We start from the raw sequence: 27,704 nt of genomic DNA, 5'->3' as shown, positions 1-27,704 counted from the left end.
TATATATATATATATATATATATATATATATATATATAACAGACTGTTGACAATTATATATACAAGCATAATGAAGTGTGGTTTAGGAGATATTTTGACTTGCGAGATGCCAATAGCAGTGTAGCCAATTTGCCACACTTCCTCAAACGAGTAACCGGAGGGAACAACTGCATAGTTTTATGATGGTGAGTCACTTCTTCTACGCCTAATGTGATGCAGCCCCTCCTCAGCACACAGTCTTGCGTGTAGTAGAAATACACGTTTTTCCAGAAAATGAAATGAGAAGGTGCTAAAATGTGCAGTTTGTGGGGTGTGTCGTGTAACAGGAGAGAGAGAGAGAGAGAGAGAGAGAGAGAGAGAGAGAGAGAGAGAGAGAGAGAGAGAGAGAGAGAGAGAGAGAGAGAGAGAGAGAGAGAGAAACAGATCAGCTGTGATGAGTGTGGCCAGGGAGGGAGACGCGCTGGTGAAGAAGACGGTGGTCAAGTGTGAAGGTTTGCACAAGGCATCGTCACGTGGACGTGGAAGCGATGCTCCAACATAAGCAGGTTATGCAATGTTGATCTTGCATAATCGGTTCTTGCATATTTGAAATGGTTGTAATCAGAACCGATACATTTACTTACTTACGCATGCTCAGTAATGCAGGTAAGAAACGAACTTTTCCTAAATGAAACATTCTATTGGATATTTAGCTTCTTCTTTAAATCTGGTGCATATTCAGGAGGGGGGGAAACTATTCCACTTAAAAAACCAAATTGTCGGTAATGTGGTGAAGCTGACGACCCCTGCAGATAGAAGCACCTGTCAGTCACAGCAGAGTCACGTGGCTTGGTTTGACGCCCCATCACCCCACGCGGTCCAAAGGTTATCGGGATTTGAAACCCCGCAGCGCGAGCGTGGCTTCTTCGCTTGCGGAAGTGTATCGCCCCCCCCCCCCCCCCCCCGCGGACACGCTCGGGGGAAAAGCTCGCGGTGTGATGCGCGGCTGAGCTCGGGCGTTCCTCGCGGCGGGACGAGGAGGAAGTCACCTGGCTTCCTGCCTGGCGCGCGCGCGGAGCGGACCTCGGAGACGGGCGACGCCGACCTGCGGGGGGAGGAATGGCGAACCCCGCCGTCCGTGTGCCCGGCGGGAAAGCGGAGTCGGACGTGAGACAGAATGGGCGAAGCGGCGGGGTCCATACGAAGAACGGATGCCCCCCGAGAGAGGTACGTCATACGCGCCCCCCCTGCCGCTCCTTGACACGGGGCCGCGTTTGGTTGTTAAAACGGAGCAAAACAAAGAGAGAGGGAACGGAAGGAACCCAGTTCCCGCCGTTGCTGTACTTCGTGTTCGGTTCCTTGTTCGGCGAGCCTGACCCGTAACGGGCCGGCCGCGCAGCCGCAGTGAGTCTCACCCGTAACGGGTCGGGGACCCGCGGCTGGCGCACCCGCGTACCCGCGCTGAAGGCCGACTCTTCCGCGTCCGCAAGGGTCCGCGTGACGCAAAGGTCACCCGCCTTTGTCCACGAGGGTCCGCGCGGACCCTAAAGACGCGGACGACCACGCGGATTGCGCGCATAGCAAACGCGCAGACTGCGCATGCTCCAGGTTTAAAAAAAACAAAACAACCCTGTACGCTTAATTGGAAGAGAGGTTGTGGGCGATCAGCCGTCAGCCACATAATTCATCCGTCGTTTCTTTCTTTTTGCCTTTTTCTTGTTGTTCAGCTAAAAACAACAAACACAGGAGCGCGTCTTGCTGTCGTGAGGCCGCCATTTTCTTTCCTGACTCACCTGTGCCGAGAAACTGCCCCGGCACTGCCCTGCCTTTTCTTTTCTTTTACCCTCCTCCAGTCAAAGCACTGTAAAGGTTATCATTCAACAGTTACATTAGCACTTAAAATATAGAACAAATGACACAAAAGCCACTGAGTTGAGTCAGTTGTGCCAAAGAGCACGGTGCATTGGCATTTTTGAGCACCCTGACGCTGCAACACACAGTTTGCATTGCTGCGCCCTGAAATGATGGAAACATGTTTGACGCATTCTCACGTTGAGTGATCTGCACTTCCAGCTCTGCTTCTGGCATCTGCAGAATTTGGGTACTTTAATCATGAAATTCACTCTAAAATTATTATTCCCGAGCAAGGAATTATGGTTAATATAGCTTTTATAAAAATGATCATTATTTGGGGGTATTTCCAGGCAGTGAAGGGGTGTTTGATTTTTCTGACAAAAGGTGCTGAATGGACACCAGAAACGTTATAATTGCTAAATTTCACAGCTGTAAATTGTAATTGCGGTCTCATCGACAAGGTAAGATTTTGTGACCTTTTTTGCTTTACAGAAAAAGGACTCGGGGGATGGATCTACCCGCAGGCTGCATAGCCAGGAGTCCTTTGAACAGGCACCCATGTATGTGGCTGTGTTGACATATCTTGGCTTTGGTATTGTCACGCTGTTTGGCTACTTCAGAGACTTCCTCAGAGCCGTGGGCCTCGAAAAGTGCCACCTTGCCCGGGAAAGGGAAGAACAGAAGGTTGGTACAACACACACAAACAGCCACACAAATTTAGAATACAGCCTTGCATGCATGACTAAAATACAGTGTGGTGTTGTCCGCCTCGCTTTACTGCTTGATGCCCGTTTGCGCTCGAATGTTGCCTTGTGTGAAACAAGGACTCCATGGAGAGTATCTGTTGAAGGCCTAATTAATCCTCTGCGGATTTAAGTTGGTCCTATGTTACGCCATGCTTTCTGGTCCTTGATGAGGTTGTAGCGTTGGTAATGAAGGGATAGATTTTCCTTCTTAGAATTTAAGAACTGCAGATGTGAAGCGATACTGGGTAATTTTTCGATTTATTTAGTGACAAATATATTACAGAACATGATGCTCGCTATGAGTCTTCATGAAAAGCAGTTGGCTGGCTCAGTAGGTAAGGACGCCAACTAACCAGCCAGGGATCGTGGGTTCAAACCCCAGTTGGGACCAGTCTCCAGTAAGAGTCCAGTGCTATGCAAGCCAGCTATCTCTCAGATATAGTGTATGTTGTTAAGTGCCAGGCGGATTGCTGTGACTTGTACATCGGGGAAACTAAACGGATGCTGGCCAAGAGGATGGCACAACATAGAAGAGCTAACACGTCAGACCAGCTCTCCAGGATATGTACATCCTTGATAGGTAGGGACGCTGGTTTGAACAGGATGACCATCCCTTAACCAGGGGGGGGCTAAGAGTACATCTGTCACCATCTTACAATGCTGTGATTGCAAACATTCCCAAATCCTCTTTGAATAGTACACATGGCCATTGTAACTCTAGTTAATAGTCACACCCATCTTTTCATATGAAATTGGTCATTGGTTTTGGTCATTATACCACTGTTATACCACGACACAGAACGGACACTGGGGCATCCGAGTAGCATAGCAGTCTATTCCGTTGCCTACCAACACGGGATTGCCGGTTCCAATCCTCGTGTTACCTCCGGCTTGGTCGGGCATTATTATTATTATATTAGTTTTTAGCACTGACCCATATGTATTTTGCTGCAACCTCAACCACCAACAACGCTGAAGAAAAAAAAACCATCTAAAATCCTGCATTCATTTTTATCATGCCTTGTAGCTAGCGTCACTCCCTGGGTGTGAACAAAGGATCACTTCTCATTCGCTGGTATTGAGACAATATGAGGCGATAGCAGTGGAATTAAGTGGTGTATTGACGTTCCGGGGGTCTCAATTTGTTGTGTGCACACTCCAGATCTTAAGAAATGTATGGAAAAATTACACAATGTCACTTTAAATATTTATCATGCAATGCTTTAGTTAGCATGAATTTTTTTCTTCTTCTTATAAATGCTGTCAAAGCTTCTTGCAGAAGGTATAAACAGGCAATCTGTCCTGTGTTCGTCTATGAGTCCACAACCACAATCTGTATGTTTTCATCGTTCATTGGAAACGAAACACAAAATTTTTACTCACGTCAGATTTGTTATTCAAGAATGTCAGAAAACACTGGCACAAATAAAAAGAAACGTGGACAGTTTGAATATGATATAATTTTTTGGCATACCGTTGTCAATCATTTCCTCAAAATGTCAGGACACCTTTTTTCCAGTTTCCCCAGTCGGTCTAGTAAGAGTTGGGCTCGTGCCGCACACAGATGGGACTGATGTCATCCTCTGTGTTATTGCTGCTATTGCATGTGCCTTAGTTTTGAAAAAAAAAAAGTTTTTGCAAAAGTTTTTGCAATTGCTCGTAAATATGTCAGCAGAGCTCGGCGAAGCAGTTAGAGGTCATATTGTTCTGAGTGATGAAGGACTTTGCCGGCGGCAAATATCAGCCAAACTGAAAGTTTCTAAAATGGGCTGCACAACACGCACTAATGAGATTTTCAGCAACCAAGCCTCTTTCGTTCACAGCAAGATCAGGAAGACCGAAAGCAACCACACCATCTGAAGACCAACACGTCAACACGTTTACGAGACAGCAAAGCAGCCGCATCCAAGATTCAAAGCCAGTTGAACATATAACGCCCAACCCCAGTTAATAAAACTACAGTGAAAATGCAACCGACAAAATACAGCCGTAACGGAAGAGTAATAGTTTCCAAACCATTTCTTAGGACCTCAAAACAATAATTTGAAACGGGCAGCATGTGCCAAAAGATGCTGAAACGTCACTGTCAATGACTGAAAGAAAGTCTTGTTTCAAAATTAGAGGACTCATGCAAGGAAATGGCAGCAATAACAGTTAATGTATCAGTGCATGAAACCTCAGTCAAACGTGGTGATGGCAACATTTGGCTTGGGGATGTTTTGCTTATTCCCCCCCCCCCTTTTTTTTCTCCCCAATTGTACTTGGCCAACTACGCCACTCTTCCGAGCCGTCCCGGTTGCTGCCCCCCCCCCACCGATCCGGGGGGGGGGCTGCAGACTACCACATGCCTCCTCCGATACATGTCGAGTCACCAACCGCTTCTTTTCACCTGACAGTGAGGAGTTTCGCCAAAGGGATGTAGCGCGTGGGAGGATCACGCTACCCCCCCCCCCCCCAGTTCCCCCTACCCCCCAAACAGGCGCCCCGACCGACCAGAGGAGGCGCTAGTGCAGCGACCAGCACACATACCTACATCCGGCTTCCCGCCCACAGACACGGGCAACTGTGTCTGTAGGGACACCCGACCAAGCCGGAGGTAACAGGTAGGCAACGGAATAGACCGCCACGCCACCCGGATGCCCCTTTTTTGTTTATTCTAAAAGTCGGTGACTTGCACAGCATCAAATACACACTGACCAAAGAGAAGTAGCAGTCTGTTCTACAGAGGCACGCCTTCTCTTCTGGTTTAAAGTTGTGTGGAACGGTGTTCATTTTCCTGCAGGACACCGATCGGAAATGCACATCAAAAGGACTATTTGATGTCCAAGGAGGAGAAAGGAGTGTTGACTTGTATGGTTTCTCCCTCCACAGTCACCAGATCTTACCCCCAGTGAACGTCTATGGGAACATTTGAAAAAGAAAGAGGCGAAACGTACTGTTACCTCACAGGAAAACCTCTGGAGCGCAGGAACCTAGAGTCTCATAAGTTCTGCACAAACTTGTTACAGAGTGAGAGGCAGAGAGAATACGAGCCGCAAGTGGGGGAAATGGTGGATAGACCAAACAATGATAAATGTAATTTTTTTTTTTTAATATCAGCAAAAAATTTTCACTTTTGTTAGTGAACATGGTGTAATCTTGACTCGGATATGTCAACTGAGTAAAAATCTTGTGTTAGTTCTTGATGAATGATGACAACAAACAGAAAATATTTCTCATTATTTTCAAGGGTATTTTCTGTCTGTTTGCATGTACAGATTGTATTCAATGTGCAAAATGGGCTGTGTTAAGTTTGAGTAAAATTCAACAGTTTAATCGATGCCTTCGTTCAAGGTGAAGACACAGATGCAGTAGGCGAACATTTCTTTGTATTGGGAAGGTTGCACTGTTGTATAGTCCAAAAGTCCTTTCTGCTACCTTGTCACAATTAATTCCCAGGATTTGTCAGCCATCCAACCTCAATACACAAAACAACCTTGTGCATCGCTCAGATTCATATTGCTTTTGCCCCATGCTTCTGGCTCTCTTAAGAATAGTTTGAGATGTTTCCCTCTGCCCGCAGGATTTTGTACCACTTTACCAGGATTTTGAGAACTTTTACACTCGGAACTTGTACATGAGGGTACGAGACAACTGGAACCGGCCTGTATGCAGCCTGCCGGGACCCGCGTTTGATTTGATGGAGAGGGTGTCTGACGACTACAACTGGACATTCAGGTATTGAAATCGAGTCATGAAGCAATAAGGACTGAGGGTAGGAATCACACATGCGACTTAATTCCCACATTTGCAATTGCTGCAGTTACAGGCAAGGACAGTCTTTCTAGTGCTGGTAAACCAAAACAGCTCCGTTTTTAGTGCAGGAATTCTGAGAATTTAATGTAGAATTATATCTAGTCATGCAGCTCATCACTCATTATTTGACTGGGAATGATTGTAATTGAATGCATATGGGACGCCATGTATGGATGGATGTGATAATACGAGCATGCATGCAGCAGCAAGGACACGCCAAACAGTGGGTTGCAGACGCAGGTTAATCTTGAGAATCCCTTGGCACAACAGAGGTAATGGAATCTGTTTTTAATAGGACTGTGAACAACGCTCATCAGAGGGGCAGTAAACATGACTTACGTGCTTGACAGCATGTTTATGTGATTGGAAAATGTGTGCTGTGGAAGAGTCAGGCCATCACCGCTGGGGAATGGGAGGACAAAGTCATGCAGATGGACTTGTAGAGGTGTAAAGACTTTTGTGAGCTCTAAGATGCTGGTGAGTTTATGAAACTCCTTTAGCGCAATAAAATCCATGAAACGTGTTTTGTAGAGCTGCAGACATGCACCATGATAAAACCCCGAGATACTGGGCAACACTGGCCAAAAAAAAACAAAACAACTTTACCACAATTTTTGGCAGTGATGAAAAAAATAACTTGTGTGCCATCCTCTTTTTACTTGAAATGTTCTCCCTTTGCATGCGCTGCTGACCCCACCCGGTTTAGGGGTGAAGTGCCAAAGATTTCGAGGTAGTCTGATGTCAGAGGGCAGAATCTAGAAATACATGACTGACTTTCAGATTTTCAAAAGAATATCCTGAGAATATCCTGACTGGAGACAAGCTAAAAACAGTGTATTAGATTACCTTCTATAAACTTCAGAGAGATGTGCAGCGTAGTAAATATGGGCAACTATGGGCAATAAATAAAATGGACCTAAGCAGCAAACAGCTTCAATATGCAAGTGGGTTTCAGATCCAAGAACAACCTGGATATGGAGCCAGTCACTCTCTTCATCTCTCCCCAGTTCATTTGTTTAAGGCTGGTACACGGATGAAAAATAAGGACTTTGGTGGGCAGCGCAGTCTCTTTTTTGTCCAGCTTGAGAGAGCTTTAAATGCATCCCTTATGTGGAAAATATTCGGTAAACTTTGTTATGAATCTACTATCGGTCCACAGATGAACTGACAGGTGTATAAATGCCAGTTCTATTCTAATATTCAGCTCCTTTTAATGCCATGTAACTGATCAAATTACAAATAAACAGAGCAATTACCAACACTTATGTGAGAACGTCACTTAGAAGAGTGATGGTAGATACTGTTTCCTGTCTCAGGACCATTTCTTGCTGCTGGTCCCTAAAGCCAAAACTGAGATTTTTACTGGGAAAAGGGTTTTTATTTGCTTTGCTCTCGCTGTGCGAAACCCACTGCAGAATGAATGGAAACTGCAGGAGCTGGTCTCTAGGCAAACTATCTGCACTGGTGGTATCTGAGGACCTGACTGAGAACCACTGGTGCACACCATCCTCATCACGAAAAGTTTTACCTCCGTTTCTAACCTTGTTGCAAACGTTCCAAGTGTTTTTTCTCCCTCGTGTTTTTCCTGTGCTGCTGCTTTCTTGGCCGGGCCTCGCTTGAAAATAAAATTTTAAATCTCCGTGAGACCGTCTGGTTTAAACGAAGGTTAAGTGAAATGAGAAAAAACGAGGCCTCGGCGGGTGATGGGAACATAAAGTTTTAGCAACGGGATATGAATTGACGGTTGCCGTTGACACCTTGTCCCGGCAGGTTTACTGGGAAGACCATCAAAAATGTCATCAACATGGGTTCCTACAACTACCTCGGTTTTGCTGAGAACAACGCTGACTTCCTGAAAACTGTGGTCGACACAACGCAGCAGTATGGGCTTGGGGTCTGCAGCACGAGACAGGAAATGGGTGAGTTTGTGGTCAAGTTTCAGATCCAGAACTGAAAATCTGTTTCTCATGACGTTAAATAGTTTTTGTGTGAACCTCTTTCTTTGCTCTTGTCAACAAGAGCATTTGTTTTGAATCTCAAAAACCAGTTCACAACATATTTACTTCGCAATTCAGGTGAAAAATCCCCTTCTACCTAATTTAACTTTAGACAAAATCAGTCTATCTTTATCAATCATCATAACACTGCGGCAGACCCTGGTGACCCTAAAAAGGAAATTCTGTCTCTATTATCGCATAAGCCATCTTTTATTATCGCTCTCATGAATTATACTACCCAAATCTTTAATTATCTTCCAGTGGCTGCAACGTCACATGAATTATTCAGCCTCTGTTAAATTATGAACCGATTGGGCATAAACTGAAATCATTACATACTGGTCCAGTCAGAACAGCAGGGAAACGGTATCAGGGTGTAATGTAACATGAAACACCCCAGACATAAAACAGTCAGAGAATATGATATGAGCCAGGGAAGTGAGAGAGAGAGGGAGAGCGAGAGAGAGAGCAAGCGAGAGAGGGAGGGAGGAGATCTGAAGCTTCAAATGTATTTTGAATGCTTCTATTCTTTGAACTTGAATCAGACTTCTGATGGTGTCTAAATGAAGCCATGCTGCTGGATGTTCAACCCTCTCGATCAGGTCCCAGTAATCCCCGTGTCGAGGTCTGCGTGTTTGCAGGCCAGACCTCGCCTGTGGCTAAACAGGTGGGTAAGAGTTAACCCTAACCCTATCTTAAATAAGCGAGACCACGTTTTGCGGAAGACTACCGGAGAGAGGATTTCCCTTTTGTCTCTGTCACTCACGTTTACTCCTCTGGCACCTTCGATGTCACGCTATGCATCTCCGGAGGACAGACGGGCCGGCCGGGCCTCGAGAAGACGTAGAGGATCCAGCAGAGTGTGTTGAGGGGCACCACAGAGGGCTGCAGCCAATCAGAGGGCTTGACAGACCCCCGAGACAGGAACACAGGCAACCAGAGGAATGAAAAAAAAAAAACAACACCACATGGGATCATTAGTAACATGTTTGTTTGTCAGTGTGCAAGTACAACCCCCCTCAATACACACACCATCCATTATTCATGTAATTTATTTATATATTTATGTTTTTAATATAGGCCTTTTTTTGGGGGGGGGAGGGATTTCTCCCCTTTTTGAGCCGTCCCAGTCGCTGCTCCACCCCCCTCTGCCGATCCGGGGAGGGCTGCAGACTACCACACGCCTCCTCCGATACATGTGGAGTCACCAGCTGCTTCTTTTCACCTGACAGTGAGGAGTTTCACCAGGGTGACGTAGCGGGTGGGAGGATCACGCTATTCCCCCAGTTCCCCCTCCCCTCAGACAGGCACCCCAACCAACCAGCGCAGCGACCAGGACACATACCCACATCTGGCTTCCCACCCGCAGACACGGCCAATTGTGTCTGTAGGGACACCCAACCAAGCCGGAGGTAACGCGGGGATTTGAACCGGCGATCCCCGTGTTGGTAGGCAACAGAATAGACCGCTATGCTACCTGCACGCCCTATAGGCCTGGTTTTTAGTGTATGTTTGTGATGTGTTTTGTTTGGCTTGCTGAGAGAGTTAACCAATAAACCCCCCCCCCTCCGTTCTCTTATTAAGCAGTAATTATTAAATGCTCAAGTGTCTCTATCTGAGCAGTGACGCCACCATCGCCCATGTTTCAACTCAAACATAGTTTCCCCCGGCATTGAGCAGTCTTCACCCTCGTTCCTCTCCCGCTGCCACTTTCAGCCATTGCTTTGTGCTGCAAGAAAAGGGTGATTATGGCTTCATTATCGTATTATCTAATATTATAGCTCCTTTTATTCTCCAAAATTGAAGGCTTGCACATATTCTAATGACTTCAGCCAAGAACGCCGAAGTCCGGATCCTGAGGTTCCATAGGAATAAACTATTGTCCTCCTTCTGTGGGGAAATACAATGGGTGCACTTCAGTGAGATTTGCAGTACAGTTAATTACTGAGTGTCACGGTGAAATGGCACAGAGACAGAGAGTGCACTGAAAGTATTCAGTTATTACAGCTTATGTAACCCTGAAGTGACACCGCTGTTCCCCTCCGAGATCTGAGAGGGCCATATTTAAGATTCCTCAACAAACAGGACATGTTAGAAATGTCCGTTTGTCAGCCAAAGTAACAGGAAAAATACTCGACCAAACACAATTTTTGTCTGGCAGACTGTTAAGTGCAAATGATTAAAGGGAGAGCAATAAATACTGTTTTGCGGGTTTGTGTTGTGTTTGGATTGGTGATGTGTCGAAACTGAAGACAAGCTCTTCATCCTGTGTCGTCTGATGAAGGGTCTGACAGCCACGCATGTGGGAATTAGACATGTGGAGAGGAAGTTATCCCATTTACTGTGTGTGTTTATCTGTGTGTCCATCTGCCCCTCTATACAATGGTGTATGTGTGTGTGTGTGTGTGGGCAGGGGCTTAAAAAAACGGATGCCAAACATTCACTTGGCCTCATGGGTAACCTAGCAATTTTTTACAACTCACATCATCATTGACGGATTGATACTATACTTTTAAAAGTAAGACCGATCACCTATGATTACCGAGTGAGGGGTAGAGACTGTATATACGATACAGTGACAGGAGCAGTAATAGTACCGCAGCATCGCAAGTACAATTCCCAATAGCGATCAAACACACCACTAGATGTTATAAGACTCAGACTTGGACTTTATTTGTATAATCTTCCTACAACAAAGGCGTGTAGTCGAGGTAAAGGGAATAAATGACTAACTCTGCCGGGTTGGGCCGGGTTGTAAAATCTCTTCACAATGATAATATCAACACTTGGCTTCCGGATGTGACAGTGTGGATTTTACTGTTTCCCTGCAGTAGAGAGACTCTGGGTCCAGCCTGGACAACAGTAATTTGCCATTCACAGTCAGCAGGCCTTGCTAAATAGGTCGGGGGGGGGGGGTCCAGGTAGCGTGGTGGTGTATTCTGTTGCCTACCACACAGGGATTGGCGGTTCGAATCCCCATGTTACCTCCGACTTGGTCGGGTGCCCCTACAGACACAATTAGCCCTGTCTGCAGGTGGAAAGCTGGATGTGGGTGTGTGTCCTGGTTGCTGCACTAGCGCCTCCTCTGGTCGGTCGGGGCGCCTGTTCGGGGGGGGGACTGAGGGAATAGAGTGATCCTCCCACGCTCTACGTCTCCCTGATGAAACTCTTCCTTGTCAGGGGAAAAGAAGCGACCTGCGACTCCACATGTATCGCAGGAGGCATGTGGTAGTCTGCAGCCCTCCCCGGATCGCCAGGGGGTGGAGCAGCGACCAGGACAGCTCGGAAGAGAGGGATAATTGGCCGGATACAACTGGGGGAAAATTCCAAAAATAAAAAAATTGGTTAGTGGGATGATGTCTTGTGTAATTTCAACGGACAATTGACAAAGATGAGCTAAGCCCCAAGACCAGAGCGAGTGGCGGTTAGCTAGTTAGAACCACAGCACATAAAGTTGGAGGTTAGCATACCAATCAGGAAGCAGGCCTCTGGAGCTGATGCTGACTAAAAGCCTCCGTTAAGAGACCGAGCGCCAAATCAGCCACATAAAAACACTGGACGTGCCAGCCGGGGTGCAGAGACTGAGTGGTTGAGGAAATGTACGAGTCGATTTGACTTGGCGCCAAGCCTGATGCAAAGTAATCAAACAGGAAACGCCATAATGTTTGAGCTACCTCATTGCCTTATGCATCTATTTACACAACACTCAACACCCGGTGCCTAATGCTGCCTGGAGTTTTTGGTTTATAGCAGACGTGTACTTCTCTTCCACTCTCTTTTCTTACCAATCCTGTTTTCTACACGCATTTTTCTGTCATATTCTCACTGACGTGAATTACAACAACTCAGTGTTCGCTTGTTGGCAGGTGGCGATATCGCACGTTCACCGTACGCACAAACAAACGGAGGACACCCTCCGTGTTACTTCACATTAACGATGGTGATCGAATGGATTTACGTAAATGTCATTTAGTGGGAGGCGAGTGAGAGCCGGGCAGCCCGCCCGGGGAGAATCTGCCTCGCACGCCTTTTGCAGATGTTCGGATAAGTCAGGCCGACAAGCATTCTGTGGTTTAGCGATGACGGTGACGTTGGGTTTCACCATATTAGTTTATCATCGCTGCTAAACGACTGTGCAGTGGAGAGGATGGATAACTATTGTACTCCGTCTTGATAAAAGTCATTAAGAGAATCCAACAGCAATATTGGGGGAATTAGCGCTACTCTGCAAGTAGCCAGATGGGCCACACTGTGAGATCAGTTTTGGGTGGCTTTTGCCTCAGTAGGCCAATATGTTGTGAGACATCAGTAAAGTACTATTGCCCAGAGAGACATAAAAGTTATATATGAGCCCTTCACTGCCTCTCGTCTCTCCCTGTGGCACACAATTATATCAGTAATTCTTTTTATTATCAGCCGACTGGGAGGGAAGGGCTGAAAGCACCCAGAAAATGTCAGAAAAGCCACGTTTTATCGCCCGGAATAGAAAAACACCGTGTCAGACGGCAGATTACAAACTGATTAATTTTCTACATGTACCTTGTCAGTGTGGGTTAGAACCTGCCTTTGGTCCCAAATTGGGCTGTAGGGCCTTTTTTTTTCTTTCTTTTTTTTAGACCTTTCAGGTCTTATTGCCTTGATGTTACCTGAGCCGGAAAAAAAGGATCGTGCAGCCAAAATATAAATTTAGCATTACTGAGATCTCGGTAAATCTTTCCAGATCTCCACAGAGTGCGAGGCAGTGACAAATAACTAGCTCAAATCTCCAGGCTTTTTTTTTTCCTGTCAGACTGCCAGATAAATCAACCGCTAAATCGATTTAAGCTTTGTCAGAGAGAGAGAGAGAGAGACAGAGCTTTCTGTGATTTCTGCCCTGCAGGTAACCTGAGTCTCCATGAAGAGTTGGAGCGACTTGTTGCCACCTTCCTTGGCGTCGAGGCCTCCATGACCTTTGGGATGGGCTTTGCCACCAACTCCATGAACATCCCAGCACTTGTTGGCAAGGTGTGTTTGTTTTAAACATGTCACACAAAGGAAATCCTGCTGTGCGGGCCCTAAAGCGTGCCATAGATTAATCTAATTAGCCTAGCTTTTGTTCCCCTCTCGCATATGGCCTAAATTAATGAATAACAGTCAACTCAAGTCGGCTGCTAACAACTCCCCACCCAGCCCCCATTAATTAAAATCATAATTAAACATTACAATAGCCAGGAGGAGGGTGGCTGTGGGCGCACATAGTCACTTCAGACGTGTAGACAGGAAAGGGCAGGCACTGTTAAGGGCACCACTCAAGGGTATGATTACCCATACCCGGGCCCATCGGTAGGGCCAGCCTAGTTAACCCAGACGGCCACAGGCTGCCAGAGGCTCCGCACAGCACGAGTGTCTCTGATGGAACTGGAAGGGAGGAGGAGGCGGCTGCCTTAGGCTCGGGGCTTAAGTGACAATAATGGGGGTTGTTTATGCAGCTCAAATGGTGTAGCATCCCCCCGGGACCATTGGAGGACACCAGCAGTAGCCCTGTAGTGACCGGTTGACTGGAAGCCTCTATTACACAGACTGCCAGTTTCTCGAGTGACAGCTGCTGGTAGGATTGGAGGTGACCAGCTGGACCCCGGTCAAACAGAGGAGACCGGGCAATGAGACTGTCAGCGTACACAGTGGAATATGTCAGTCGCACTCACGCAGGCAAACGCTCGCAGCTTCAGCATGGAATATATGAATAAACTGAGTTGACTTTCGAGACACGGCATTCGAAATTGGACCCATAATGCAATCACTGATCGTTTTAATGGCATTTAAAGTGACATTGTGTAATTTCTATGCTGATTTAGCAAACGAGACGTGAACGTTTCCCCGGGCACAGGAAATGACACTCGCTACGAGGCATGATAAAAAAGTGAACGTGGGATTTTAGGTGTTTTGTTTTTTTTTTTTCTTCAGCAGTGGACCGCAGGTATTTTGCTGCAACCTCTACCACAACAAGCCACTGCTGAAGACAAAAACATCTATCAGGAATCAGGAATATTTTGTGATTTTATTTCCTGTACACAAGTACAGGAAATAAAATGAAATATAGTTTCCCCCAGCCCACAGCAGTGCAACACCAAGCCAAAAACACATCCAAAAACTAAATGAACTACAAGAACACATATATCCAAACTAAACAAAAAATCACTGTCCAAGGGAACGAACGCCAGCCAGGATGACGGTCGGAACGGCCGGTCTGCATGGGCTAGCAGTTAGCTTAGCCTGCCCCGCTTCCGCGTCCTGTCAGACCGCCCTCGGTGTTTCCTTTTCGGGCACAGCTCCGGGCAGGGGCCGTGGTCCCTGGGCCCACAGGACGCAGCAGACCGGGCTCTTCCAGCCAATCCAGCGCCAGCTCTCCCAGCCATCAAATGAAGACAACTTAAGATACAGATGTGGACAAAGACACTGCATGGATGTTACGGGGTGAGGCCGCCGCCAATGTGAATTTGCACCGCCATCTTCCCACACAGGAAGTGGAAGCTAAAATCCCGCGTTAATTTCTATCATTCTTTGTAGCACGCATCACTTCCTGTGCACGAATAAAGGATCACGTCTCGTTCGCTGGTATTGAGACAATACCAGCACCAGACTATCTGAGGCGATAGTGGAATGAAATGGTGTATTGAAGTGCCAGAGGTCTGGATTTATTGTGCAGGGTACACACACCAGATCTTAATAAGTTAATGAAAAAAAATCACACAATGTTGCTCATTAGATTTCAGGTGCGAGTCGAGTTGTTTTGTTCAGCGAGTAAAGACTTCTTTATAAAAACAAACACGAGACTCATTGTCTCACTTATGATGGAGGCTGATTTTCATTTTAGTCAAGTTTAAGAGTGTTTTCTTCACTTTTTCCTGTTTATTACTTGAATTTTAGTTCCATATAAAATACATATATTTTATTTTTTTCATTCGGTTTTGCATTAGAATGCAGGACCCTTACGAGGAAATTTTTGAACTGAGTTGTTTTTTGTTTTTGTTTTTTTTTCTGTTGGTGTTTTTCAGGGCTGCTTAATATTGAGTGATGAGTTAAATCACACATCTCTTATCTTGGGAGCCAGATTGTCAGGAGCGACCATACGCGTCTTCAAGCACAACAGTAAGTACAGCCAGTCTCTCCTCTGAAGTTCTGTTTTCGTGGCTGCTTCTGTTGGCTCGACAGACCCTTCCTCAAGACAACGCACAGCAATAATAATAACTCAATCTCTTCAGTCCCGTTGTCCATTTCCATTTTTTTTAAAAAGCAGGGGGGGGGGGAAGAATGAAGCATGAATAATTTAGCACTCAATATCCCGGGCATGAGAAACATCCCTGCTTCTTGCAAGAAGACAGGACAAATGAGACTAACCTCTGGCAGCAAATAGGTGCTGACAGGTACAAGCAGTCAGTTAGGGTGCCTCCCAGCACAGCCCAGAGGCCAAGCGTGTGATAGAACCTGCCCCAGGCAACTCAGCACTTCTGCCCTCCCAGTACCCGCCCCCTCTCTCTTTGGGATGGGGCAGGAGGCTCGCACACTCTTTTTATCAAAATGCAAGGCCTCTGTTTACCAAGAGGGTTATACCGCTGCACTCGGCCACAACAGCCGAAGACGGACCAAGACTGAACAAACAGCAGCTGGGAAGGACTTTTTTTTTTCAGTGTGCACCGCGAGGTCCAAAATCCCTGGTGAGCATTGTGGGGATGCCTGGTTTAGAATACTCTATGAGGATGCCTATGATGGCATGACATACCAGCGAGTAGGAAAACCGGTTCATCCGCTCTGAAATTGTTAGAAGGGGCCTCTCTGTGTTGTGGAAAAGGCTTGGAAGTAAATAAAGACAAAAGGTTTCTTTGACGGGACAGCAGTCCTGTTCTCTTGGGACAATGAGGAAACTTGAGGAGATGGTCGGGGCTAAGCCGGGAACACACGAGGTGTGCAGAGGCGGTGGACTCGCACGCTGAACTGTCTCAGAGCAGAGCTTGTTGTGTTTCAGTGCTGAATTTGCTCTGCACTGCTTAGTGTCGAGACTGAACAGCCAACAGGTTCGCCCAAATAAAACAAACCTGTTTTGATCGCGGCGTGGTGATATGGTATGCGAGCCGCAAGCAGTCTTCTGGTATGAAAGTGGATCACGAACCACAATATCATTCTTTGGAGACGTCCTGAGGCCCTCTGCTGAAAAGTGGTTGTGATTTGTACTGCTGATGACACTTAAACTGTTCTATACTGCCATCTACTGTTTTAACATGTCATACCTGCAGCTGAGAAATACTGTAATCATCAATAGTTTCACCTCATCCATTAATAAAATTACAAACTGCAAAATGCCACTGGGTTTTTTTCTCCCCCCAAAAAAAAAAACTTTATTATGAGTGCATTATTCCACTATCATTGCAAGCTATCACCTACACCCTACTGCTGGGACCTTTGGCCAGACCCACTTTACAGTTTCTGGCACAGTCGGTAATCCTGTCTGATATAGAAATGGCAGGTGTTCATTAGCCTCATACAGCTGAGGTTCCTGTTTGTAGTTTGCGGAAGGTGTTGCTGGCTGATAAAGCAGTGCCTTGTGTACTCCGTGAACTGCCCTGCCCAGTGGGAGCCATTATTGTACCCTGTTGTTTGTGTTCTGCTGGTGTTAAGACTTTGCATGTCTGCATGTGTTTTGCACATTGCATGTTGTTGTTTTATCTGTGGTGGTTATTATATCTAGGTTTTGCTTTGTATGTTTTTTTTTTTGTGATGGCACACTTTATAATACTGTTTTTAAGGCTACCATCTATCCTTTTAGCAACGGCACTGACTTGCAGTGTTTAAAAGGTTATGCCCAGAGTTGTTTCCCTTATACATAATCTGCATACACTGATTCTTCTGTTCATTCGCTGTGTTTGTGCGTGGGTGTGTGCACGCACGCATGTTTGTACCTGTGTGCCTTTGTGTTGTCAGACATGAAGAGTCTCGAGAAACTACTGAGAGAGGCCGTGTGCTCTGGGCAACCCCGCACCCACAGACCCTGGAAGAAGATCCTCATCATGGTGGAAGGCATCTACAGGTCAGCTGGAAACCTCCTGAAGACACATACGCACTCCGGAAAGAGCTGCAGGCACACATACCACACATGGCACACACTCACCCAAAAACACACACAACTACATACCTCTAGTCCTTTTATCTGTTTAAATCTGTTGAAAGAGTCTATGCAAGCTCTCGGGGGCTCTTTAGTGCAGTTTAGCACATGCAGGATCAGACGCTGCACAGGTAGAGAAGTCTTGATTTGTAACCTGAGGACAGCACTCAGCCTCTGCGCTTAGCGGCGCCTAGGATGATGGCGTCTATTTCAATTGCTTCCCTTTCTGTCCTTTAATAACAGTGTGTATACGTGTGTGTGCATGTGTTTGTGTGTGTGTGTGTATTTGCATGCATATGTGTATCTACTTTAATTGCTTCCACTCTATCCTTGAATAACAGTGGGTATTGGCTTATGTGTGTATGTTTGTGTGTGTGTGCATGTGTGTGTGGGCACCAAATGTGTGGATGTGTGTGTATCTATTTCAGTTGCTTCCATTTCAATCCTCGAATAAGAGTGTGTGTGTGTGTGTGTGTGTGTGTGTGGATGGAGGGTACCGTTTGATTACTTGTGGGGTGTGTGTGTGTGTGTGTGTGTGTGTGTGTGTGTGTGTGTGTGTGTCTCTCCTGGCAGTGAGCAATCCAGAGCCTCCGTGACCCTCTCCATCTGCTCATTAGCTCCAAATCAGAGCCAAATGGAGCTGTGGAGATTGACTCTGCTACACCTCTAGCCGCAGCTGTTTATCACGTCCACTCTATTTTCTCCTTTCTTTCACCCCACGATTCCTCCTCAGTTTCCTCCCTCTCCCCAGTTTTAGTCCTTCTGAAAAAAAAATCATTTTATTCTCCTTTTACTCATCATGTATTGTATTATCCCCCCCCCCACACACACACACACATGTTCTTTACAGCCTTAATCTGCTGGGGAGTTTACGATACTACAATCGCCCAGCGGCTGCTAATGAAATTAATATGAAAGCAAACCTTGAGCATGGCCACCAAAAGGCTCCAAAGAAGCGATAACGTTAACAGCACCGCTGCAAACACACTGCCCTGTTAATCCCCACGGCTTTACTGCACATCGTCAAACTCGTCTTATCGGACGATAACTATGACATTACAAGGAGGTGGTGGTGGGTGGCAATGGTGTTTGGGGGCTGTAGGCTTGGCCTTGGCAGAGCTAATGCTCCGTCGAACCCTTCCGAAGAGGCTCGGGTAATGAGTGGAGTGTCTTTAAGCGATTTTCCTGGGCCCTCCTTTGATGTGTCCACATTAGTCCCCGAGAAAAACCCGCCTGTCTGCCGTCATTCCGGAGTCTCCGCGACCCGGCGGGGGACAGCAGGTCTGGGATCGCTCCGTTCCCCCGGTGATGCACACTTCCATCTTTCCACTTGTGACCTTAAAAGGCCGAGGTGAGGCCCAGACCTGAGACGGCGGAGGAAAAATAAAAAGGAGAAGGCGGCAGATGGACTCCTGGAAGATTGGGGTGTGTGGGATTGTGTCGCCTGCAGGCAGAGATTGTCTGCAGTGTATGAGGTCTCACCTCCCTTCCAGTCAATCCATGAAATTGATTTTTTTTTTCTGTTTTTTTTTTTTCTCGCCATAAAACGGCCTTCTACTCAGCTGACCTGCGAACGGCCCTCAGACAGTTTGTGTTGAAATGAGTGAACTGAAAATGTACTGAAGCCTTTTTTTAAGTTTTATTTTCTTTCCCTTGGTTATCTGATTGTTTTTTTTCCTTTCTTGACTTGTGTACTTCTGAGCATTTGCAGCAACCGTGACAGAAACAGTGTCCCTCCGGATTAATGAAGTTTTCTGAATCTGAATGTACGTCAGACACTACTAATCCCGACGTCGGGTCTATGGCGTCCACGAGTGTGTGTCCATGCGGGTTACGGACTCTAAATGTAGTGCGGAGGACTCACCAAAACATTTCTCCCTTTTAGCATGGAGGGCTCGGTGGTGCGGCTGTCTGAGATCGTGGCTCTGAAGAAGAAGTACAAGGCCTACCTGTACCTGGATGAAGCCCACAGCATTGGCGCGGTGGGACCGACGGGGAGGGGCGTGACGGAGGTGCTCGATGTGAACGCGGCCGACGTGGATGTGATGATGGGCACCTTCACGAAGAGTTTTGGGGCTGCAGGAGGCTACATCGCCGGGAAGAAGGTTCCTATCCCTCTTTTGATTCTCCTCTTCACACATTTGCACTTCCTCAGGATTCTTGTCAAAGACAAAGTTTTTCGCCACACAGAAACATGACGGTGAATCCACGTGCATGACTAATGCCATTTTACTCATCATTTTACGATATAATATGTAAATGATGACTAGCTGTAGTTTTACATTTATGTATTGTAATTTTACATTTATGTAAAGTATTCTAAGTCTTGTAGGAGCTTATAAAGCTAGCTTGTACTACCCGCCAATTATAAACAGTGGATTCAAAGTTTTAGCAGCAAATCTGAAAGCGCTGCACATTTGACAACTAACATGAAACGAAATATCGTTTCCCCCAGCCCGCAGCGGTGCAACACAAAGACAAAAACATATATCCAAACTACAAAAAAACTACAAAACTATAAAAACACATATCCAACATATCCACAAAAACAAATGTTTCACTGTCCAAGACAGCTTACGCCAGGATGACTGTTGGAACTGCCGGTCTGCATGGGCTAGCAGTTAGCTTAGCCTGCCCCGCCTCCACATCCTGTCAGACCGCCCTCGGTGTTTCCTCCTCGGGCGCAGCTCCGGCAGGGCCGTGGTCCCTGGGCCCACCGGACGCAGCAGACCAGCCCCCCCCAGCCGATCCAACGCCAGCTCTCCCGGCCAGACACCTTCGACACACCTCCCCGCACTCGACACGACAACACCAAAACATAGTCAACGCCAGGCGCGGCCGCCGCCAGACTGCCCTCGGTGTAATGGAATTTTTCGTTTTTGAAATGTTTTGTTATCTGTGCTGCATAAACACGGAGAAGGCGTAAAGTATAAGCACTTAAGCAGGCTAAAATGGTCTTAAATAATCTCAAAGTAGTTGCAAAACTATTCTACACACACACGCACACACATGCAGAACACCATATATCATCTGCCTTTATCTCATCCCACTCATATAATTGTCATGTGTCCAACAAATGTTCCCCGGGCCGTGTCTCTTTGCCTTTGTAATTCCTTGTGACTCCATTAATAAGTGCACTTTAGTACATAACCACACCAGTTTTGCGGCAGTTGATTAGAAAGCAACAGAGGAAACGGCCATGTTGTTTGAATTAGGCATCCATCGGGGGGACTCTTCTCTTCCGGCCCATGCCTCATGCCGGCTCAGCCTTTCTCTGCCATAATAAGAAGGTAAAGCTGGCCAGGAGCCAGCCCCTTCTTGTGGCGGGCGTCGGAACTACGCTCCAGATTTGACAGAATGGCCTTTAACAAGCATGATAATGTTTGAAGTACCAACACGCTGCCTCCTTTGACAGCTGGCTGTAGTAAATGGCTCGGAAAGCGCGAGAAGTAAAAGAGAGAGAGAGCAAGAGAGAGAGCGCGCGTTGAGATTTAACTTATTTGTTGTTGTGGTGAAATCCCCAAAGTCCTATATTAAGTGGATTCAGGTTGACTGAGTAAAGACTCCGCAGATGTGTTCTGGAAAACAGTCATGTTATAGCTATTTTATGAGCGTACCAAAAATAAGTGCCGTAATGAATAGACTCCCAACTCCATATAATTCACCTCAACCTCACATGGTAGAGCCTTTACTCATTAAAACCCTCTGCCCATGCACCAAGATGGCATTCGCCATTTGTGTACAAGCGTGTGTCAGTGTGTTTGTGTGTTCGATGTCTATGGGCTCCGCAGTTGTGGCCACATATTGTGACATTGGCATTAAGGCCGCAGAGCAGAGGAAACACTAAGCCCTGTGCTCCGTGTCCCACTCCCCAGATGTGGGATGAATTTCGGACATGTTCTCTTAACCGGTTTATCTTGGTCACACCAAAATCCTGCCAGGCCCCTAGAGCGGTGAAAATCCCCAGACCTGAATGGAAACAGATGTCGAGTTGTTCAGGGGTTCCTCTGCTTGGTCTGAGTATTTCCCCTAAAATCACTTCCCTTCTCATGTGCGTGAGGGGGGCTGCCGTCACCGCCCCAGTGGAGACAGATGGCAGTGGGGGGAAATGGTGGCCAGACGGTATCTCCGGCTCCTGTGTCATCACCCCCCCACCCCCACCGGCCACCACGTGGCCACCAAGAGGCAGCCCATCACAGCTCTAGGTCTGCTCCAACCTCAGACCACTTAGGCACACATGCTCCACGGGGACCACAACCGAATCGGTCTGGCGTTCCTGAAATCCGGCTCTCCTCTCGACAAGCGCTTGACGAATTCGTCGACCGCGGACACCATCCTCTCTCTGGCTCACGTCAGCATCACTCCTCCTCAAATTAGTGCTCCCACAGCAGAGGATGGGAAAACGCCCAACGTCTGTCTCCACAGGCAACAGGCATGAGGCTGAGATAAGCGATGGGAGTTGACAAAGAAATTACATCTTAATTGGTCCTCAGGTGTCAACAATACATGAGCTCTCTCTAGTGGCCCTAAAGGACTAGTGCAAGGCCACGGTTCTGTAACGGTGGTTTCTGTTTTGCTGATGTATTTGTGACATTGTTGATATGCACACATCTTTTCTGCCATGCAAAAGACTTGACTGATGTATGTTTATAGCTATAAGCTGACTCTAGAAAAAAAAAGGATCTTGAAGCAAATACGATATGACTGAAAAGTAAATGCTTACACGTTTTATGTGTTAGGGCTCACTTGAAATCTTTTCACCATGTGGGAGACCTACTTAATAATACAGGGTTCTTCTTTTGGGGGGGGAAAAGTGAAATATACCTCTACCTTCTCTCCCATTTGTACATTTACAAAAAAAAGGCTCGTTTACAGCTTGTTCACATTTGTTCATTCATTTCAACATTTGATGACTTAAATGAAAAGTTCTGAACACAAGGTCAATTTAAAAAAATGTTTAAGATATCTCGTCATCATGCTTGGTCATGGACACGACACTGAATCCTTGTCCTCCATTGCAGGAGCTGGTGGCCTACCTGCGTAGCCACTCCCACAGCGCCGTGTATGCCTCCGCCATGTCTCCACCTGTGACCGAACAGATCATGCGTGCCATGAAGTGCATCATGGGACTGGATGGGAGCACCATGGGTGAGCAGCCTTCTATCTCCTACATGCGGCTTCTTCCCCCTCAATCCCAGCCTCAGTCTTACCGGTCCTCATGCTGGATGCTGCAATCCAGCCGTGATTTGCTCTCTTATGTGAATGTATGAGGAAAAGGTACGTGCGTATGGCAAAAAAAAAAAATTCAGAAGGCAACACCTATGTTAGCATTATTGTAAAAGAGGCCCGTCCTGGGAGAAAGGCTAAACAGCTGCTTGATCAGAAAACGTGCTAGCAATTACAGGGGGTCTTGCAGTGGGAGAGAGGGAGTGAGGATGTCCAGCCCCTGTGCACACGTGACCCTGGTACGCAGGAAATCAGTTTCACATGTGCGCCCTGAACCAGACCCGCACCTCTGAAAAGTCTCTGCTGTAATGGCTTCAGACACAAGGCCAGCAAAGTAGTCATTACCGGAGCGGTTGCGCCGTCACTACAGAATTCCTCTTTTCCTTTTGTGGCAGCGATAAGACCTGGTGGTACTTGTAGGGGACAACGTCAGAGTCGTGTTCGCCATCATTCACGTAGTCGGGAAATGAAGCTGCAGTAGTTATTGAGTCAATAACCCTCCAGTGGCGAGAGAGTCCTTTTGATGCTTTTGCGAAACGCCACTCAAAGACAGGGGAGAACGCATCAGTAATGGAGAAAAACAAAGTAAAGGGATAGTGTTTAAGTCAGCGACTAGCTGCTCGAAGGTGACGGGTCAACATAAGGGAAAACAGTCATAGTAAGGGCAGGGCCTTGGTAAAGCTGCCATGATGGCCTTGATGATAGGTCCCGTTTCTAGAGCCCTCAGGAGTGTCAGCCATATGGCTAAGACTTTGCACATTGCCAGAAGACACCCTCCATGTGAGCTACATTACATCTATTATATACACATAGTGCAGAATGTCTCATATACAGTGTAGAATTTCTGCGAGTCTACTGGAATAGCTACAAAGAGCACTGACGAAGACTTTGCCGACATGTGTCTCCTATCGCTGTAACGGGTTCGTCACTGAAAAGGAACGGGACTAATGTCTTATGACTGAGGTAAGTTCTGTTTCGAGATGAGTAACTCTCTCATCTGGCCGGGAGAGGAACAGGAAAATGGCTGTTCATCGCGGAGAAATCGGTCTTGACCCGTCTTACGGGGAGGAGGGGAACAACCAGCTACGTTGTCCAGCACAAGATGACTGAAACACACAGTGGCGTGAGAAGTCACATGATCTCAGCAAATATGCCTGTTTTTTTTGTACGCGTCTCTGCATCCATTTGGCTATCTTCTTTCTGTCACTCGCTCTCTCTTCCTCTTGCGTTTTTTTCTTGCATATTGTAAAACGAATTTTAATGAAACTCGCACACGAGAGGAGCTCTGAAAACAGGTACAATTTTCATCCGGTCCATAGTCAAAGTCTCGCCTACTCAGCGTCTGATTCAGGTGTCTGGCAGCAAACATTTGACCTCTGTGCCCTCCATCTTTGCAGGAAGGGACAGTTTACAAAATGGGTCTTTTTTTTGGCAAATGCCCAAGTGTTTTTGTTTTGTTTTTGTTTTTTTACTTTCTGCTGAGATAAGGGGATTTAAAATGCCCTCCTGCGCCCCTTTGAAAAATCTGCCAATCCATTTCCCAGGTAATCAGAGGGAAACAGAGCTCGGTTCCAAGGCTCGGCCGGGCCAAACCCTGCTGCTGCAATCGGGCGGCCATGCTCTCCGGCGATCCACATCATTAGTTTCCCCGTGGAGACAGATGAGCATAATATATTTTTCTTTAATACATGGGATACTTAAGCGTAATTTGTATTCGGTTTCACTCATTCATGGCCACGCTCCAATGGCATCCCAGAGTTGGCCTTTTTGTGCAAAAAAAAAAAAAAATCCATCGCTTCTTATTTGTGAGTCCTTGTCTTGGCAGCGCGCGAGCATGTGCAGCATGCTGTCAGGCGGACAAAACTGAACCATCTGCTGCAGCTGAGCTGTAATCACAAGCGAGTCCGCCGCCGAGGCTGGAACGGCCCAGATGGAGGCGCAGGAATCAAGATGAACTGGTGCTCCGCGAGGGGTCACGTCCCGCTAGCTACTGCTGACAGGGAATGTCCTCTCCTGGCACAGCAATATGCCTCCTTACCTTCCAATAGGCGTGAGCGCGTTAGAGATCCGTAAGAGAAGCGGTGAATGGAGTTGTGTATTTGACCCATGTTGTGATTGTTGTAGGCATCCGCAGGATCCAGCAACTGGCAGAGAACACCCGCTACTTCAGGGCCAGATTGAAGGAGATGGGCTTTATCATTTATGGTAATGACGATTCGCCTGTGGTCCCCATCCTGCTCTACATGCCGGGAAAAGTGGTGTAAGTACGATTGTGACCACAATAGCATCATGGGCATTTTTTTTAAAAATTCTTTTACATTTTCATGGCTTTTATCTTAACAGAGCATTGCCAAATGCATTTGCTTCTCAGTGTGTGGCGTTCAGTCATACAAAATGTGTTCAGCATGTGATTTAGTGGCAGTGGGAGGTACTACTCCGCATTGACTAATTTGAAGTAATTAGTATTAGTTTCAAAAACATTGCAGCTCTTATTCCAGATGAGGTCAGCCTTCACCTCTCTGCATGACTTTGGGTGGGTTACGGGAGGTGCTCCAGATGTTCCACGAGTCAGCGGTGTAGAAAGTGTGCCATGCGAGGCTCATCCTCACCTTCAAACCCTGCCAAAGATAACGGGCTTGTGGAAAACACAAACACAAAGCCTGGCATCTGCAAGACCAGTTTAACAAGAGCTTATGGCTGAGCTTCACTGTGCTGCTGGCTACCGACCCAGGAACAAATATCTCCAAGTGTCCTCAAACTCGTCACTTTTCCTCCTTCCTTTCTTCTCTCTCTCCATCATGTCCTGTTTTATTCTCTCTCTGTGTATTTGAATATATATATATGACATAAGTACAACACGTCCCCTTAGCTTCATACAATTTCTAAGTGAGAGTGCCTTTTAAAGGGACATTCCACCAAAACAGGCATTAGCGGGATTAATCTCAGAAATCTCATGAGGTTATTTTCTGCTGTTTTGATCTTCCAGTTTGTACAGCCAAAGAAAATACTATTTTTGTACAATATAGAAGAGCATCTCCATGGAATGCTGAAAGAAAAAAATTATGGAATAATGTATGAGAATTATGTCTACATCTATCCAGATCTTTCTATCTAGTTCTGTCTGTCTTGTCTATCCTCAGCCATGCCATTTCCCTTACTATATACTCATTCGATATAGTCCATGTGTTGTTATCATGATTATTATAATTGTCCTTGTACTGCTGATGTTGTTTGAGTGACACAGAGGCTTTTTTTCATATAACTAAAGTTTTTTTGCGTGTAACTAAAAACAAATCTTAATTTTCAAAGTGCTGATAAATGCCTGGCACATGTGCTTGAAAATGGTTACGAAATCAGGAATGAGGAAATCTTTATCGTGTCACCACAAATTGATAAAATCATACAAATGCACAAACAAAAGTCAAAGTTTAAAATGCTTAGAATAACTGTTGATTCTGTTACGACCAGTATTTCCTCCCTGACGGTTGTGTGTTTTATTTTTGCTTTCCAGGGCCTTCTCACGAGCCATGCTAGAGAGGCGGATTGGTGTGGTGGTTGTCGGCTTCCCAGCCACACCAATTACTGAGGCACGGGCACGCTTCTGTTTGTCTGCAGCACACACCAGAGCCATGCTAGACCAGGTAGAAATCTGCACACACACACACACACACACACACACACACACACACACACACACAAACACACACACTTGTACTTCTAACTTTGTGAGGTCCCCTCATTGACTACATTCATTCCCTAGCCCTTAACCTTAACCATCAGAACTACATGCCTAACCTTAACTCATTACCTAACTTTGAAATTCTAACTTTACCCCTAAATCCAAGTCCTAACCCTAAAATACACCCTGAGAGAATTGGTTGGCCAAAATAACCTGTCTGCTTAAAATCTCAAATTTGTCCTCACAATGGTAGAAGTACAAGAACACACACACACACAGTCTTTCTCTCTCACTCACACACACACTCTCACTGACTCACTCACTCACTCACTCACTCACACTCTTTCACTCACTCACTCTCTCTGGCACTCGGTCACTCATTCACACACTCACTCACTCACTCTCTCACACACACCAAGTCTCACTCACTCTCACACACACACACACACACACACACACACACAGGCATGCACATGTATGTTATTATGGCTTGTGCTTGGTAGTATGACAGTATATCTTGCCAGCATATGAATCCCATGCCATACCCATCAGTAATAATGCTGTACATGAAGTACACAGAGAGAACCACGAAACCAGAGTCACATTCCATGCAAACCTACACGGCCAGTAAACATGATTTGATTCTGTATTTTGGGCACTGCTATTTTTCTTACACCTGCATGACAGTCATAAGTACGTAACAGAGCCGCGGTCTGTCCTCAGGTGCTGCACCACCTGAACGAGGTAGGAGACGCCCTGTGTCTGAAGTTTTCCCGGCGAAAATACCCCCCCCCGACCTGACGTCTGTGCCGAGACGGACTCGGAGATAGACAGCTAATGTAAACCCAGACGCCCTGACAGGGTCTTGTAAGTTTCTGTGCCAGAGCAGAAACTGACGGTGTCCTTACGGGTATTACCCCTGACAGTTACAGGCCAAACAGGTGGCAGCTGCTGTGTATATGTTTTTAAGATTTGTAGGTAAATATTTTATAAACAAAGGCAATGACTTTACTGTCTATTTTTGAATGCAATGTATTGAAACAGGGATGAGATACACTCAGGCACTTTTTTTATATATAGACAAAAAATATATATAGATTCACACAGTAAATGCCTATCTGCTGTTTTAAAAAAAAACATTATTGATTTTCATGTTATTACTTTAAGTTGCAAGGAAGTTTTATTTTTAACTCCTATTGCTAATCAAACCTCTTAAGGCATGCCAAGACGTTTTTATGCAGGCATTTCTGCAGGATTTCTGCACAACACACTTGCGTAATAAAACAGTTTGT

At 46.3% G+C, this 27,704-nt stretch overlaps 1 protein-coding gene across 1 annotated transcript; it reads left to right on the top strand.

The window, feature by feature from the left end:
- Nucleotides 1-987: 987 nt before the first annotated feature.
- On the top strand, nt 988-27,704 carry sptlc3 (serine palmitoyltransferase, long chain base subunit 3). The gene is given in 13 exon segments (XM_056291994.1): nt 988-1,206; nt 2,326-2,517; nt 6,142-6,296; nt 8,145-8,293; nt 13,251-13,375; nt 15,406-15,499; nt 17,327-17,432; nt 19,393-19,612; nt 22,529-22,655; nt 24,858-24,993; nt 26,245-26,374; nt 27,136-27,210; nt 27,212-27,704. Coding segments are annotated over 13 exon segments (1,656 nt in total). The 5' UTR covers nt 988-1,098; the 3' UTR covers nt 27,251-27,704.

This window comes from Lampris incognitus, chromosome 13, assembly GCF_029633865.1.
Source record: "Lampris incognitus isolate fLamInc1 chromosome 13, fLamInc1.hap2, whole genome shotgun sequence".
In the NCBI taxonomy this organism is placed as follows: Eukaryota; Metazoa; Chordata; class Actinopteri; order Lampriformes; family Lampridae; genus Lampris; species Lampris incognitus.
The sequence above is the reverse complement of the archived record's forward strand: the minus strand, read 5'-3'. Positions and strand labels throughout refer to the sequence as shown.